We start from the raw sequence: 16,482 nt of genomic DNA on the forward strand, positions 1-16,482 counted from the left end.
ATCCTTAACACTGTTTCAAGTCTTATTTTTTGCTATCATTTAAGAAAACAGAAGCTACAGAGTACTTTCACTTCTACCAGATATCATTCCTCACATGTGCAAATATTAATTTATGACTGATAATACAATGGTATGGGAGACAGATGTGGTCCCTTCATGATGTTTCATAATATGAAGGCCTCCAACTCATCCTCTCCTTCCCTTGTGACATCTATTCATTCATCCACAGGGAATATATAATTTTTATTTAACAGTGAAAATCAAATGTCAAACTCTTTAACATATTATCAGACCATCCAACAGCCTGTCCCTGCAAAGACTTAGCTTTAATCTTTATGGGCTGCAAGTATTCTCTTGACTCCAATCAGTGTAGAAGAGAAGCATATGTGTGAACTTTAGCAAGGCTAAGGAATCTGGGATTAAGAGCGACTCCTTTCGTTTTGGCAAATATAAAAAAAAAAAAAAAAAAAGCAGCACAAATCTTTTAGCAATTCTCTCCCACAGTTTTCCACCCACCTCACACCCCAACAGAAATGCTCTGCAATGGGCAGAACTCTGACAATTTGCAGGAAAATTAAGGCAACGGTGCTACCCACTTTCTCCAGGAGTTATTTTGCAAGCTCATGCTTTAAATGCCAAGCAGCATTTAAGGATTTGCTCAGACATGTGCATATATGCATCTTATTCATCTCAACAAAAGGGAACTCCACACATTTGCTATTCAAGCTCACCAAATATTTTAACTACAAGTTACTGGATTTTCATGTATTTATACTGTATTAAGTACCTAGCTACTTTTTGAAACCAAGATTACGTTCAAACATTAATTTTTCAAAACCAATGCATCTGAAACACTTGTTTAACTAGCAAAACATGTCCTGTCTCAACCCATTTCTTTTACTTGTATCGTCATAGCCACTTCCCATCTGAGCCTGTATTACTTAGGTGGTCAGCATTTTGGAAAAGGGAAGTTTCATTTTCTGGTTAAAGATGTTAACAGGGTCCTAATAGTTTTTTGATGTTTATCAAGTTTGCTTTTTTTTTTTTTTTTTAAAGTAAGAAGGTTTGTGTCCTATAGTTACTTATTTAGCAACTACACTGCAGCGTACAAGAAACCCCCCCCTCAAGATTCATTTAGGCAATGAGTACATCATAATGCTGTCATCCGAGTTCCCCACACCCTAAGAGGTGTGTATATACCCTTTACTACACGTAAGTGAAGAATACAGACACTTAAAGTCTGAGCACATAACTTCTGTGAGGTAACCAGGATGTGACACTGCTGTCACATTTCCAACTGTCCATACTTGGATTCTTCTCTGACAGAAAAAAAACCCCTCTAGGCTATTTCTTTTGATGTCAATGGAAAACAAAACTGAAGTGATACATCCCATTAGCAGTTTTCAGCAGGTTTTACCTCCCCCCCCTTTTTTTTAAATAAATAAAATGTGAGTCCTTACTTAGTTTCCAGATTAGTAAATATTATTAGAAGTAGTTACAGACCCAATTAGAACCCTCAAAACACCACTGAAATGCACTACAATATTCTTTTATTTAGTTTACAGAAGAGTCTATCAGTACAGGTTGCAGAAAGAAAATGTTTAGTGCTATTTACAATTCGTTTTAAAACTCTGCTCTATACAAATTTAATTCTGATCAGTATGAACAATATTTTTGTAAATCTACTGCATATAAAGCATTTCATCAAAGCAGTGACAATGAATAAAATAACCTGATTACATTTGAATGATGCCAATCATTCGAAAAAACGATTACACAGAACATCTGTAAGAGTTGTGGACACTTAAGTACAGAACACAATGTCAACCTGTGACTCATTTTTTTAAAGGCTAAAGCTATTTATATGGAATATTGTTCTATTATACTACACGCCAATCTATATTTAACTTCTATAGTTATGTATTTTATAAGATTTTTATTAAATATATTCTACACATATTTGTAATTTCAGCCAGGAAGAATTCCTCCCCAGTGAAAAAATATAAAATCTTTTATATTTTTTTTAATTTTTATTTTTTACAGGTTTAGATGAAACTAGCTCATGCTTTAGTGCTGTGCAAATTTCTTTAGCATATCAACGTTTAAATTATTGATATGGAATAAAAGAATGGCATCCTTTTTAATTATGTATGCCTTCAAAAATCAGCTTCTGATTTTAATACAATTGCAAGCACTAATACCAAATGCAGATTATGTAAAGAAACAAAACTAGTACTATGGCAGAGGTTCTTCTTTTTGCTTTTTAAAACTTTAATAATTCTTTTGAAGTCTCTAATGAGTAAGCATGACACTGGACACTAAGGTACAGATGAGAAAATGACTGAAAAACACCAATTGCCAATATTCAAATACATAAAATTGATTAGTAAATGATGTTTTCTAACATTTATGCACAATAATAAAAGCCTATGAACTACAGGAAATTACCCCTCCCATATTAAGGCTAGGAAATGCACTCTCTGCACTTGTTTGTGCTGTCTGAATAAGCACTCAACTAACGTACGAGATCAGAGTGCACGCAGTAACGAAAAAAATCAGTTTCATCAGCCCTCTACAGAGTGCTTTTAAATTACAGGCACATAGTTTTGTTTGTTTGTTGCAGTGAAAATATATATAGTTAGACTTGGTTTAGTTAGTATACTGTGCCAGTTTGGCCACCAAGGTTGACTTAGGTAGAATTGACTTAACGGTTTTTCCTTTGATTTGGCCATAAGTGAGATTTAATCATAGATATACTATTTTCTAGTGTTGCATTATACATTGTAGGTTATTACTAGGCGTCTCAAATATTGTTAAGAGATTGTTGATGAGAAATATACTGTCAACCATATTTAGTGCAAATCTAGAAAGCTTGACTGGTTAGATCCAGTTAATGGAGATTTTTGTGGTAGCAAAATGATTCCTGCTATGGAAAAGAACACATTAACTTTTCTGGAGATTGACTTCTTTCAAGAACTGATGTACTGTAAGATTATTCAACAAATAAAAGCAGGAATTTTTTTTAAAAAAAAAACAACAAAACAAAAATGAGTGTTCATAGATCTTTCTCTTTAAAAGAAAAAAAAAGACTAATGAGACAGTGTTCATGTAATATTTCAGTTCCATGGATTTACAGATAGGCTCTTCCTACAGGTTTCTGAAGCAAGGTAGGGCCTCTTCTATTCCAGCAGCATGAAAGACAAAGACTATATTACATCACACTTAGCAGGTAAAGCTAACAGGGTTTACAGGATTACACAACAGTTGCTTTCTCCAGTTTTTTCACGGTTTCTTTGACCTGTGGAGCAAGAAGAAAGTTTTGCTTACATGCCATTTCTAAAGCAATTAGATTGTTTTGTGTGTGAGTATGCATGATACAAGTATATTTTTTATTATTTTTAGTAAAAAAAAAAATACATGCATACATAACTGAAAAATAAATCAAGAGTTGTTTTTAAGAATAAAAACAGAAGCTTTTAAGTTTTGAGTAAATTTCTGCATTCTACAAAAATAATAAACCAGAAAGTTAATTTCTTAGTTTTCTATAAACATCATGTACAAAAGCATTCCATTACTTGCTTCACAAAAGACCACAAAGACTTGTCTTTTCTCTGCTATGAAATACTGAAAAAGCCTGTAAGAGATCTGACCACTTTGCCATATACTTGACTAAGAAATACCTCCAGTGCACAGCATACCTTGAGAGTTTGGCTCTGGCAATGTCTCTCTAGCCACCAAATGCATCACTGTTGTTTTACCAAAAGGAAGTTTTAATGCTGCAAAAGGAGAAAGAGAGATTTATTAACACATTACAGCTGTTTTCTTTCTTCAAAACACCCAGCTGAAACTAACTATAACTGGATTAAGATCTGTTCAAAAGTTCATACTGTTAGGTTTGAACTGCTTACTAAATATATTTATAAAAGCATTTCTGGCTGAAATTTTGTAGTTCAGGGTCTTGGGACCTGATAATAATCACTTAAAACACTGTGTTCTTAAGAGACATGATATTCCTGTTAGGAAACTTAGCCTTCCTCTTTTGAGTAAGTGCACATTCATGCAAAGACTCAGCCTTTATTGATAAGGATGCAAAAACGTGGCTACTTCAGCCACTACATAAGACATCAAAACACTGAGCCACTGCTGCAGAACAGATTTTCCTAAAACATACTTTGGTCCATAACAGATTTTCCCAAATACAAAACGCCTGCATCATGCCTTTTAATATTAATCTGTAACATCAGCTGCATGTGAAAAATATAAAATTTAGAACATTTTAACTCACAATGCTGCCTTAGTGAGCTTTAGTAACACAAAATAACAAAACTGGAGCTTTCCACAATTTGTTCTGCTTGTTTCTGAAACTATAATGATAATTTTCACATTCTGATTTAAGTATACCAACATGATAATGTATTTATAGTTTTAGCACTGTAATATTTATCAAAACTTATAGTCTTCTTGAAGGGAAAGGATTCTATGTTGCTCATTATATTTAGCAGATTCTTATTCCCAGATTCAATATTCTGAACTTTGACTTCTTCCAATTATTTGGTGTGAGGAAGTTATTTTTATAAGTTCTTTATATAACTTCAGGTTTTTTTCCTCTCTCCAACTCTTAAGATTCTTTCTTGATTATTTTTCTGAGAAATGTAAGGTAAAGATGCTTTGCCTAAGTTTTGTCCTCCCCTCCTTATAAAGAAAAAAAAAATAGCGGAATGTAACAAAAATTGAACCCTAAATACACAAATCATTCTCAGTAGAATTTTGTCCTCTTAAATTCAATTTACATAATCTATTTTCACATACAGTGCACTAAGGCATTTTAAGTGAATAAATGAATAGTGAATGTCCAATAAACCTGAAGGTAACTGAAGAGAAAAATATGTCTCTATTTTAATCACTACAGATCCAAAATTCAGTAAGAAAAAAACCCCAACCTAGTATTTGGCTACTACATGTATTGAAAACAAGCCTAGGTACAACACTGTTATTACATTACGTTCATTGACTACATATTTGCTTGAAATAATACAAGTTATGATTAAAACACAGGTGGAAGCATACAGAGGGATACCCAGCTCCACACACTTCTCTCAAGTAGCTATACTTTGGGAAAAGCTATCTCTGTAGAAAGTCAGGTCTTAAAATTGGTTTAGTTTACTTGAAGCATTGCCTGTGCCCGCAACTAAAAGCTACTGGCATCTTAAACTCTGACAGTGATTAAGTATTTTGGGTACTTGATTCTGTGGTACAACTGAAAACTCTGCTTAGAGCATATTAACAGTTTCTTAACTCAATGGAAAATTATTGTCTTCATGACAAACTCTTAAGAAGCCATTACAGAAAGAGCAAAATACTACAAACTAATCACATTAGGGACATCTTTCATAATATCAAGACGCTTAAATAGACTTGATTAGTGATCTGTGGAGATTAATTATTTACAGTAATCAAGTAAAAGTATGCTAATATTTCAATTAACTAATTTCAGCTAGTAGTTTGCATAGTTCACACAAATTCTTATTAGCAATTTCCAGCTTCTTGCTTGGAGCACTGTGACAGAATCTGAGCACCTTAATGTATGCTCAGTAATCTCTTCTTGCTCTTGTCTTCATTCTCTCACCCCTTTCTCTCAAGTAAACGAAACTTTTATTTAATTCCTTCCCTATCTGTTTAATTTCATGTTTATTGCAGATTTTCTATTGTCAGAATTTACTTTTCACTCCCTCTTTTGGTACGTGTATGGCACAGGGTGGGTTGCCTTCCCTTCCCCACTCCCCAATAAATAAGGAAGTAAAACATTGCTGATCACCATTATCTAACAATAAACAGAGAACCATCAATTATGTATTCCTAATGAATATTATTTCGGATGCAAACTACAGTATTTAGCTAAAGGATGAAATTCCTGTTGGAAGCTGAACAACTCTGCCTTACCCCAACCCTTCACACAGGCAGGACACAACAGTGTTGGCTAAAGCACTGCAGCCAAGAGTGGCACCACAAGCGTTACAGAAGGGTCCGTTTGTCTTTGCCACTTCCAACACTATTAGCTCTACTGGTTTTGTTGTGACAGTCCATTCAGAGAAGCTGGCAAGAAAGACAGCTCCTTTAAAATAATTTTTTTCCCTCAAGAGTCAGTTTTCGCTATCAATTTGTCATTTTTTAAGGCTTAGTTTATAGGAGTCTCAAATTCCTAAGGCGCTATGTATACATGTGAGGTTACAACAAGAACATTACAGTATCATTTTTAAATGGGAACAAAAATGGACTCCTGTTAAAAAAGAAAACACCAAGCTGTTCCCTTGGAAACTTTTGTTTCACTAGTTGATAAGTGACTTACAGTACACAGTAGGTCCAAATTCCAGTCAATATTTCCTAATTACCTAAAGCAAATAAAACACTAAGTGCTCTAACTCAGTTATAGAATGGCAGATAGAAATGCTTAATGGAACTGTATTATAACAGCATAAGAAACTATTGTATTTATCAAGAAGTTCCTCCCCTCCCTGCTTATAAAGATACCTAGTTCACTTAGGGTTACATCTAATGAACCCCATAAACTGAATCAACAGTCTTTTCAGGCTATTTCATGAATTGTTGTTCCCCTTTCAGCTGTATAATCTTGCTCCAGATAACTTCATTAGTACTGGAGTAAGCCAGTGTTTTAGGATTTTTTTTTTTCTTAAAGCAATACAAAACCAAAAAGATATTTGAGAAACACTAAAATACATGTAAAATCACGATGATTAAACCGCCAACGCATGAATGATTAAGAATGAACTAAAATGCCCTGAATCCAAGGAAGCTATAGACCTGAGTTAATACAAGAGTCAACAGCATGCAGCTACTATTTTTCATCTTAACTCATTAAACAATATATTAAATACATTAAACAAATATTCAAAGTTATTTCAGATTTAGACAAATGCCACTAAAGGGAACAAGCATTGGTGGTCAAGAGTAACACCTAGAGATGAACAGCAAAGAAAATCCCATTTAGCTACCTTGCCTAGAATGTGTAGGGTAAGACTAGCATCTCTACAATTGCAGAGATGATCCAAGACTTAACATTCGTCTTTCAATGCTATCCAACTGCTACTAGCTGCACCCACTGGCACTTGATAAACATACAAATTAAAGAGTGAATAAAAATTTCAGAGTTCTCCAGGCTGAACTGACAGTGATCTTGTTGGAAATACAGCAGCATTAAAAATTGATTTATATGGAGAGTAAATCTATTCTAAAAGTACATCACTAGTCAACATCAGTAATGGCAAAAAGCAAATCAATGGCTCTATCATCCCAGCCACTTCTTCATGAGAAGACCACCACAGCAGTCCAAAAATAGTCTTTTCAGGTTCATCTTAACTTCGAAAACATTAGTGATTTTGTATTATATTCTCCTCTCTGTACTGCACTCAAGTATCAAATCTGTGAACAATCTAAACATACAAAGAAAGCAGGAGTATTAATTTATTTTTAAACTGGCACAGAGAAGAGAGTATAATTTTGTTTAGTCATTGATATAGTTGGTATTCACACTGGAAAAAACTTTTATCTACTAAAGGAAAGATTGTTACAACTTTGTGTCACATCTCTATCAGAGACCCATCAAAATATCTAATTGTGGGAAATAAATTGCCACAAGGGGGCATAGTTGAATTGCATTTCCTTAGCATATGAAGTGAAGCCATTTACTTTTGTTTTCGCATAACTATGCAATTGTATCCCTGGGAGAGCACTGGACAGCAAGAATGCTTCCCCTCATTCTCATTCATAGAGTGTTTTCCTTCATTCCACTAAGATATAAAAGTATTGTTTAAATAATTATCATAATCTTTATCAAATTTTTAAAAATGCTTAAGAAGATGAAGCTTACCCTGCAAGTGCAGTGTAAGACAGGTGGAACAAAGTATTCTATTTAGAAAGACAACAAATAAAAGCAGCATTACTGTTTCTTTTTTCAAGAGGAGACTTGACTTACCATGTGGTACCTCCCAAAGTTTAACAACCAGTGGTAACAAGATGGAAAAAATACACAATAAGTTACAATGTCACTCTATGCAGAGGAAAAATATATAGCAAGCCGTACTGTGATCTTGAACAGTAAAGTAGTATTTACTGAATTGCAAATAAATATGCCCTTTGCCTGGCTGTAACATGGTTGAAAATTATTTTCATACCTCCTAGTGTCACATTGCCATGAAGAAACCTCCCTTGATAAATAAGCCTCAAGATATTTGGACTGCTGACTTGTTCTTCTTCCCAATCTGAAAAAAAAGTGAGAACATTTTCAGTTATATTGTAATAAAAGCATCTTTTGTTATTTCTCTCACCTTTACCCAGGAAGAAAACCAAGAACAGGTCTCTTTTGCCTGAAACACTAAAGAGAGAGACTGAAGATACAGAATGATAATTCAAGGCTAGCACTCCTAAAATCTATTCTTAAATTTATTTGACATTGGGCATTGAAACGTGTAATTTTATGCCTGCAAGTGTAAATACTACTAAATTACTTCACAGATTTTTCAGGTATTTAGCACATATACAAGTCCTACACAAAGTATTTCCTAAATGCCGGTTGCTTCCTGAGGCTTAATATCCATTTGGCTAAAACTGCCTTATTTTCTTCCCCTTCAGAAGTTTCTCAAGCCATATTCCTCCTCACCAGCTAACTAACTGGAGCCATTCTCCAGCAATGGGAGGCAGCTACACACAGAGTGAAAGCACATGTGATGGGTCATTTGAAATAGGATTCTCAGAGCAGAGCACTACAAAAGCTCTGCAGGCTGCTCAGCGGTGTTCAACGATGGCCAGATCCAACCAGTTCAGTGTCCAGAGGGGTCAGTGACCTGAGCAGCCCCACACCATCGCCACAGAGAGCTGGAACAGAGGGCTCGCACGGAGCAGAGGCCGATGGGCACATTTTAAGGAACTTATCAAAAGGGCAATCTGTGGATGTTTTTATGTGGCAAACAGTGATTCGGGAAAAGCAAGCATGCATTTTCCTATAATGCATTTCCTATCATGCTTAAGCTGTCATAAATAATTTATAAGCTTAAATGATCTTTTCCTACTCTTTTACTGTTGCTGTCACAAAGTGAACAACAAATAAATATGCACTTTGCTTTCAGAACAAATATCATAAAACCTTGTAATGCTGAATTTAAATGGGCTCTCTGGGAATACAGTGTCTACTGTTTCTTAGCTGACCAGGTATCTGGCACCAGATGTTCACAAATGTTTTCCCTTTCTGTTTTTGTAGTGATTATATACCAAAATGAATATTCAGCAAGGGATCACAACAAGCGACAGAAACCAACCTGTTCACTGGGAACCTACAATTAACATACAGTCAATAGCAACTGGCACTGCAAAAGGAGAACTGAAAAGAGGAGAAGGGGAAGCATTTAAAACAAAAGCCACATGGCTGTGGAGAGTGTACGAAGAGGCATCTGGTGCAAAAAAGCAAGCAGGCAGGCAGAGACGCAGGCAGAAGGAGCCATCGCAGCCCCAGAACACAGTGGAGGCAGGGCTGGTATCGACAGCACAGGCTGCAATATCCCCGGGTAGCTGCCATGTGCCTAGTTTATAAGATTAGATCAAATTAGGCAACCAAAGCTATTTGAATTTCAACTATTTACAGTCCAGGTCTGATTCAATTGTCTTGCAATTCAAGAACATGCCCTTTTTGCTATGCTGTGAAGTGGGCTACATTAAGTATCTAAATTATCACACTGTGCCAGTAGGCTAATTGATTTTTTGGAAGATACCAAAATTTTTTTTTTTTTTTTTTTTTTTTACTCCATACAGTCTGAACTCCACTCTACTATGGCTGTAAAGAGAAGAAGTTCAGCCAGTTTACGCTGTCATAATGACGTAAAACAGCAATCAAAAGAAGACAGACTGCATTTTGGCACAGGTATATGTTCATTGTTAAGCTGCCAATTTACCCATCCTTTTAATTTTTGCTTCTTGGCTGGCAGTCTGAAACATTTCTTTCTGACATGATTTCAAATTTTAATTTCTACTGATGACTAAATGAGTCAAAGAGGAAATATTTACCTATGATTTTTTTTTTTTTTTAAGTTCAGCAGATACTTGCTGTACAAGAAAAGACTTAATATTATTTCAAAGAAAATGGGGGGTGAGGAGGGGAGAGAACATATAACTTACCTAGATGATAAACATTAATATAAATTTGGCATTTTCCACTACAAGTCAAGAGATCCTTAATTAACAACCATATTGCCAAAAGACGGGAGGAGAGGTTTGCCTTAATCCTGACAGCATGTGACTGAGGATATTTCATTACTTTTTTCCTCACAAGATCATGACAAGTCAAAATGGTGGTAAAACCACTCTATTTCAAGGAAACTGTAGTCCTCATCAAGATTTCTCAGCACTCTCAATCTGAAAACAGCTAGTAGGCTAATGTTTGTGAAAACCTATACACTATTCTGAAGTAGATTTTTCCTCAGTCTTTTAAATTGACACTATTCTTTGCACAGGCAATTAAATATTCATCAAGATTTAGCTTACTCCCTCAGGACAGCAGGTATTTGAACTGAGGCTTCCACGTCTGGTTCTACTTTTATTTTTCTTCTTTAAAAGAGAGACTTTAAAGTGTGGGTTTCTTCCCAACTCTCAACTAAGAATCTGCAGCCTTCAAGCTCTTCACAAGACTGGGAACATGAGACCCCATGCTCAGGAATAAACTTGAGTAAGAAAAAACACAGTTCTGCCTTTACTAATTCAGATAAAGGTACACAAAGAACATTTGTTCATGACAACTATGTTGCAGGCACACATTAGAATATGTACAGTAGCTACACAGATGCTGTATCAACCAGATTTCTTAGAGTATTTTTACATCTTTATCTAGTACTTCAGAGGACTAAAAGCTTCCTCTTTCATTACTTATTTTACTAAACATATAATGCTGCATTCCAGCAAAACAAACAGCAAACAAGTCCCCTGTAACCCTGTTCTTCCTGACACTAGTTTAGGGCCTAAAACATGGATTATCAACACTTTTTGGCATGAATTATTATCTACCATACCTCTTCAACTAAGACACCATAGAAACAGCTACTGCAATGTTTTAGTTTTTGTAAATAGTAGCCTTTTTTTAACATCAAAACAGTAACCCAGATGAAGTCTGTACTAAAAGAAGCATTTTCTTTCATTGTATGTAATGCTATGTCTGTGTTTTGGCTATTATCCCATGAAATCACAGTCATGGAGAACAGAAGGACTTTGTTTTTGTGGAACAACTCACATATGTGAATACCGATCTTAAGTTTTCAATTCCATTTTCTGAAGCTAGTAGTCCTGTATAACACCAAATATATTCATACAACCTCAGTTTCCCTCAGTTTTTTAATGTCTCCTGAAATGTTCTTTTGTATTTGATTTTTTCCTGGTAAAATATCGTTATTACAGATCCTTTCCAAGATAAGGTAGTAAGGCAGAAGTACTTCAGATTCAATTTCACTAATGCATTCCTGTGACATGCCATGTTTTACATTATCTGTCCTCACATTAGAGGTTTTGTATCTCCAACATGCCCTCACACTTATGAGATCCTCTAACAAAATTTATCAAGTGTCTAAACATAGGGGGAAAGTAGTACTTCATTTTGGGGAAGGAAATTTTAGAAATAAAGTGGGAAATAGTCCAGACATCCAAAAATCTGCCCAACCGAAGAAACATGGAAAAAGAAAGCAAGATGACAATTGTATTTCTATATGAATCTATGCCCAGATACACAATGAATATACTTAATTTGAACGTTGAGAATAGAGATTGGTTTATTGACGCTTTAGTCTGAAAATACAGGGAAGCTTCTAGCTTGCCAGTTAAAAAGCCAAAGCCACACGTTACTCACCCATCGGCCAGTTGTCATACACATGTTTTGCAATATCTGCAGCAGAGTCATTTGGTGAAAATAGGAACTCTTTCGTTTTCCCACTTACCAAGATGAGGCGCAAATTTATCTGTAAAAAAATAAAAATAAAAATGCAGTATTAGGAAAGTATCCAGAGAAGACTTAATTTATTTTTTTTTTAAGTTACTAAAAAGTTACCATTGGTTTTAGAAGAAGATTGATCCAAAGTGAATTGACAAAACAGTTTAAAATGATGTTAAAATAGAGTCAAAGTAGTCAATAAAAATTTGTCTGTTTACAGATAATCTGGGAAGATTAAATTCCTACAGCTGGCATTTCTTATGATAAACACCAGAATATTCCCCTAGGTAGTGTTTCAATCAACTGTGCCATTAAAAAAGCTTTCAGCAGAGTATAAAAAAAATCCAGCCAAAACACGCTGGTAGCATATCTTCTTGAATGAAGAGGAAAAACAAACCTGAAAAATTAACCTCAGAGAGCACTAAAAACACCTGAACAGCCTGTGAGCCTCAACAGAAGCATAGTATTTGTCAGGCCTGATCTCACCCACTGCATCTCCTACAAAACACCAGGGAGTCAGCCAGCATCCTTCCTTGGTCCCAGCTGCCACAAAACTCAAATCCCTCTGCCAGTCTTCTGAACCCAAAACTATCACTGTCTTTCACTACGAGCAAGGTGGTTGAGATCCACATGTAATACCATAACACCACCATATCAGTTTTTCTGTAATCAACTTCATCTAACCATCAGCATCTTCAGCTATAATCTTCCTCTCTTCTCTATTTGCAAGTCACTGAATATAATTCCTTTTCCATATAGCATTAAAAAAGCTTGTATAAAGAGCTCACTATGACACTATTTACAATGCAAAAGAGATTAAATTTTGGCTCATAAAGCAACTGCTAGCAAGGTCACAAAATATGTTTGGGTGGCTAACACTTACCAAGGCCCATGGCAAGCAACAGTCTAGCTGCTTTTGTGTTTTGGCCTACAAGCCTAAATTGCACCAACTAAAAAGACTTTAGCATACGAACTGCTTGTATACTTCTTTCCAAATCACTCTCAAACAGTGGCTCTCATTTAAGTTAAATTGCACCAAAGCTTTCCTTGCTGGAATTCAATAAACTGCCTTTGAGATCAAATACAATAGGAAAAGTTTAGAGTGATGTCCAAATTTTCAATACTTCTTCAGGGTCAAAAATCTTAGCACATCATATCCACTGAACATGACAGTCCTGACTCAGTTATCTATTACTGACCACTCATTTCAGTAGCTCTCCAGACAGATTGCCTATTCTTTCTTGAATGTTTTGGCTTGGATTCATCTCACCTATCTTTAAGTACCTAATGGTGGTATCTAAATTACAGTCTCTATCATCCTGCACACTTCAAGGTCAGTGAAGAACATGACCCCCCAAAAAAGCAATTCAGTCTATTTCAAAGTGTAGCGAGGATAAAAAGAGTTAGCATAAAAGGGCTAGGCTTCCCTCCCTGTTCCCCTGCTAACATCCTTCAGAAAATATTAGTTCTGCCATTAGCCCAGGAAAGAAGGCAAGTGGTAGCTGTCTCTGAGAAAGCACCACAGCCACTGTAAGAGTATCATTACATATCAGGAAATCACAAAAAGACCTAAAGGGGAGAAGCTGCAGGAATGCTTCTGTAGTTAAATACAATTCTTCAAAAATTCAGAACACATCTGGTTTTGAACATTAAAGTTCCATTTTCTTTGATATTTCCAGGATGATTAAGGAATTCTTTTCAAATCTCACCAAGATTTAGCAGAAAAAGCAGACCAAGTTCCACTATTCCTGTTTACGGCAAAAACCTGATTACATTATGCCTAAATTTAGCAATGGACAGCCTATGTCCACTTGTTGCTTTGCTTATATTGTCTTTCAGTTGAAGTAGTTTCCCCACTCTTAGCTGTCTCCACCTGTGTATGCATAAACAATACTTACATATATAGTTTCTTTAGCAGGACTACCCAAGACAAGCTCTTCAAGCTTTCCCTAGTGAGATATTCTCATTCATCCTAGGACCCTGTCTCTGCACTTTTTTTTTTCTTTTCTCTTTCTCCTTTCTTCTCTTTTCTCCTCAAAACCAATTACTATTTCTGAAGCATACTAAATGATGTCTCACCAAATTCTTGTACACCACCACCAGTAATTTCCTCTGTCTACTGGAAACATCCACTGCGATTGTATCTTAAGAGTACATACACCTTAATAACTGCACCAAGCTGTTTGCTCAGTTACTCTGTACTGTTCTCTACTTTGATCTTTTCAATTATTCAGCCTCCAAGCTTGTAACTGACATTCTGGCCATAATGCTATGGAGCAGAAGGCTCCAAATTTCATTCCACTCCCATCACTCCACCCCTCCCAGGGAAAGGCGGCTAGATGGAAAAAAGTATTCTGCACCACAAAGATGTTTCAGACCTCCCCCATGTCTGGGACCATGACTTATGAAATACCCCCAAAGTTTTATGTAACACTTCTTTCTTTCTCTGTTAAGGGCATTTTTCTAACTTCCTGTCACCAATAAACTTTAGCTACAAGATCCCTTTACATGCACCTTTGTCATTAAATGAATCAGGAAGCATAAGACTGATCTGACAATTGATCAGTAACTATTCCAATAATGAGCTCTCTCTGAGCTGCTTTCCTGCTCCTCTCAGCTAGGTCCTTTATGTTAGGCCCTTACACACCCTCACAACTTCTCTATTAAATCCTAATTTCTCCTGTTTAACCAACAGTTTGCAATAGGGCACCACATCAGTTACTATGTACATATTCTGATGAAACCATAAAAACATCTGTGTAGAGAATAAGTTCTTTTCATCAGAAGTCATGCTCTAGCTTTCAGAGGCATAGTGTACTGTGCTCCATTCCACTTTCTCTATACCTCATTATCTTTAATTATCCTTTAAGCATTAATGCCATCTCATTACAACACCAACATACTGCCAAAAATTTAGGAGGTTTAGACTGTGTCACAAACTGTTATTGTACTTGGGAATGGGCTGCCTGTTTAGAAAACAAACCAACCAACCAACGCCAAATATTTGGTAGCAGCGCCTGCTGTAGGCACTAGCAGTGAGGAGCTTCTTCACCAGCAGCCCTCCTGCCTCTCACTTGAATCTCCCTGCATCCATCTCCTCTACTCTAAATGGCCCCTGACACCTCCCCTTAGTTTGCTCCTTCTGGCTAAACAGCCTCCCAACTATGATTTTATGCTGGTTATCTAGGGATTTCTTTTCCTTCATCTGTGTGTAGTTTATTTGTGGTGGAGATTACTTATTTTGAAGATCATAACACTTTCCTAAGCAGTAAACGTAACACCAAGCCATCAGCTCCCTAACTGTCCAAAAGCGTCTGATTTGGATGCTAGAAGGAGATAACTAAAAACACCCCAGCAGATTAGTCCCTGCTAGCACTTAAAATATGATTAGGGCACAGTATTAATATAGAACTAAAGTTATTCTACAGATAGTATAACATTAAGGAGACACCTTTCTTTCTATTCTCACTACTGTGTTTTGAGATTACCAGGCACATTAAAGTGAATACAGAAAGGAGATCACAAAGAAATGACCAAAACTAACTTGGCTTCCTGGAAAATTTGATTAAGTCACACTTCTGCAGTTAATATACAATGTAAAGTCAATATAAACAGGGAAAAAGTGAAAAATGTTAGTTCCTTTCCCCCCACACACCTCTCCAAGATGGGTAACTTAATAGCGCTTAAGCTTTTTTGTTGCTTAAGAGCATTCCCTACAGTCTTACTATGAAATATAAAAGGCATATCAAGATAAACTAATAATTTTACAGGACTTACTACAAAGTATGCATAAAATGCAGGAGTATCTTCATTAACAAAAAGAAAAGAATATCATCAAATATCAGAAGCCTGAAATAAATCCTTAAATCAAGTCAAGCAGATGTTGCATCAAGTGCAAGGAAACAGCTGCTCTAATAAAAGGTTAAAGTATTTTCTTATTTATAGTACAGCATGCCACTGACCCATTTAGTTTGCATGTTTGCCTATATATATAAGATATATATATATATATCTTCATATTTCTTAATCTTGAAGGAATCTTGGTCTTGAGTTGCACACCACATTATCTCAAAGGATCTGAAGTAAAGAATCCCAAAACTTGCCTTTAAATTTAGACTCTAATCTCATTCCCCTCAAGAGCACTGGGAAATTTAATGGCTTGCAACTGCTGTACTAATTCTGTAAGCCTGAGAATGCCACTTCAAACAAACTATAGGGTATCTGAAACAAAGTTTTTTGGCAAAATGCCACTGATCAAAGTTTATATATATATATATAAATATATATATATAAAGTGTATGTGTATACAGAATTACTCAAAGGAAAGTGCAGGAAAAAAAATATCTTGGTTAGGTAAAGAAGTTTTGACACAAAAGCAGCAAATATTAATTTTTCAAGTTATGAAAGGATTCTTAGTTGAGAGTTGGGAAGAAACCCACACTTTAAAGTCTCTCTTTTAAAGAAGAAAAATAAAAGTAGAACCAGACGTGGAAGCCTCAGTATCA

General features: G+C 35.7%; 1 protein-coding gene across 2 annotated transcripts in view; it reads right to left on the reverse strand.

Moving 5' to 3' along the window:
• Window positions 1-1,533: 1,533 nt before the first annotated feature.
• UBL3 (ubiquitin like 3) overlaps window positions 1,534-16,482 on the reverse strand; it is a 55,589-nt gene continuing 40,640 nt past the window's right edge. The window contains exons 2-6 of one of the 2 annotated variants that reach the window (XM_026850750.1): window positions 12,628-12,635; window positions 11,897-12,005; window positions 8,190-8,276; window positions 3,699-3,776; window positions 1,534-3,298 (exon numbers count right to left, since the gene is read on the reverse strand). In XM_026850750.1, coding sequence (XP_026706551.1) covers window positions 3,246-3,298; window positions 3,699-3,776; window positions 8,190-8,276; window positions 11,897-12,005; window positions 12,628-12,630 — 330 coding nt within the window. In that variant the 5' untranslated portion in view covers window positions 12,631-12,635 and the 3' untranslated portion in view covers window positions 1,534-3,245. The remainder of the gene's footprint in view (window positions 3,299-3,698; window positions 3,777-8,189; window positions 8,277-11,896; window positions 12,006-12,627; window positions 12,636-16,482) is intronic. The other variant, XM_026850739.1, reaches the window with a different exon arrangement.

The sequence above is a fragment of the Athene cunicularia genome, assembly GCF_003259725.1.
Source record: "Athene cunicularia isolate RWA chromosome 1 unlocalized genomic scaffold, athCun1 chr1_part1, whole genome shotgun sequence".
Classification (NCBI taxonomy): Eukaryota; Metazoa; Chordata; class Aves; order Strigiformes; family Strigidae; genus Athene; species Athene cunicularia.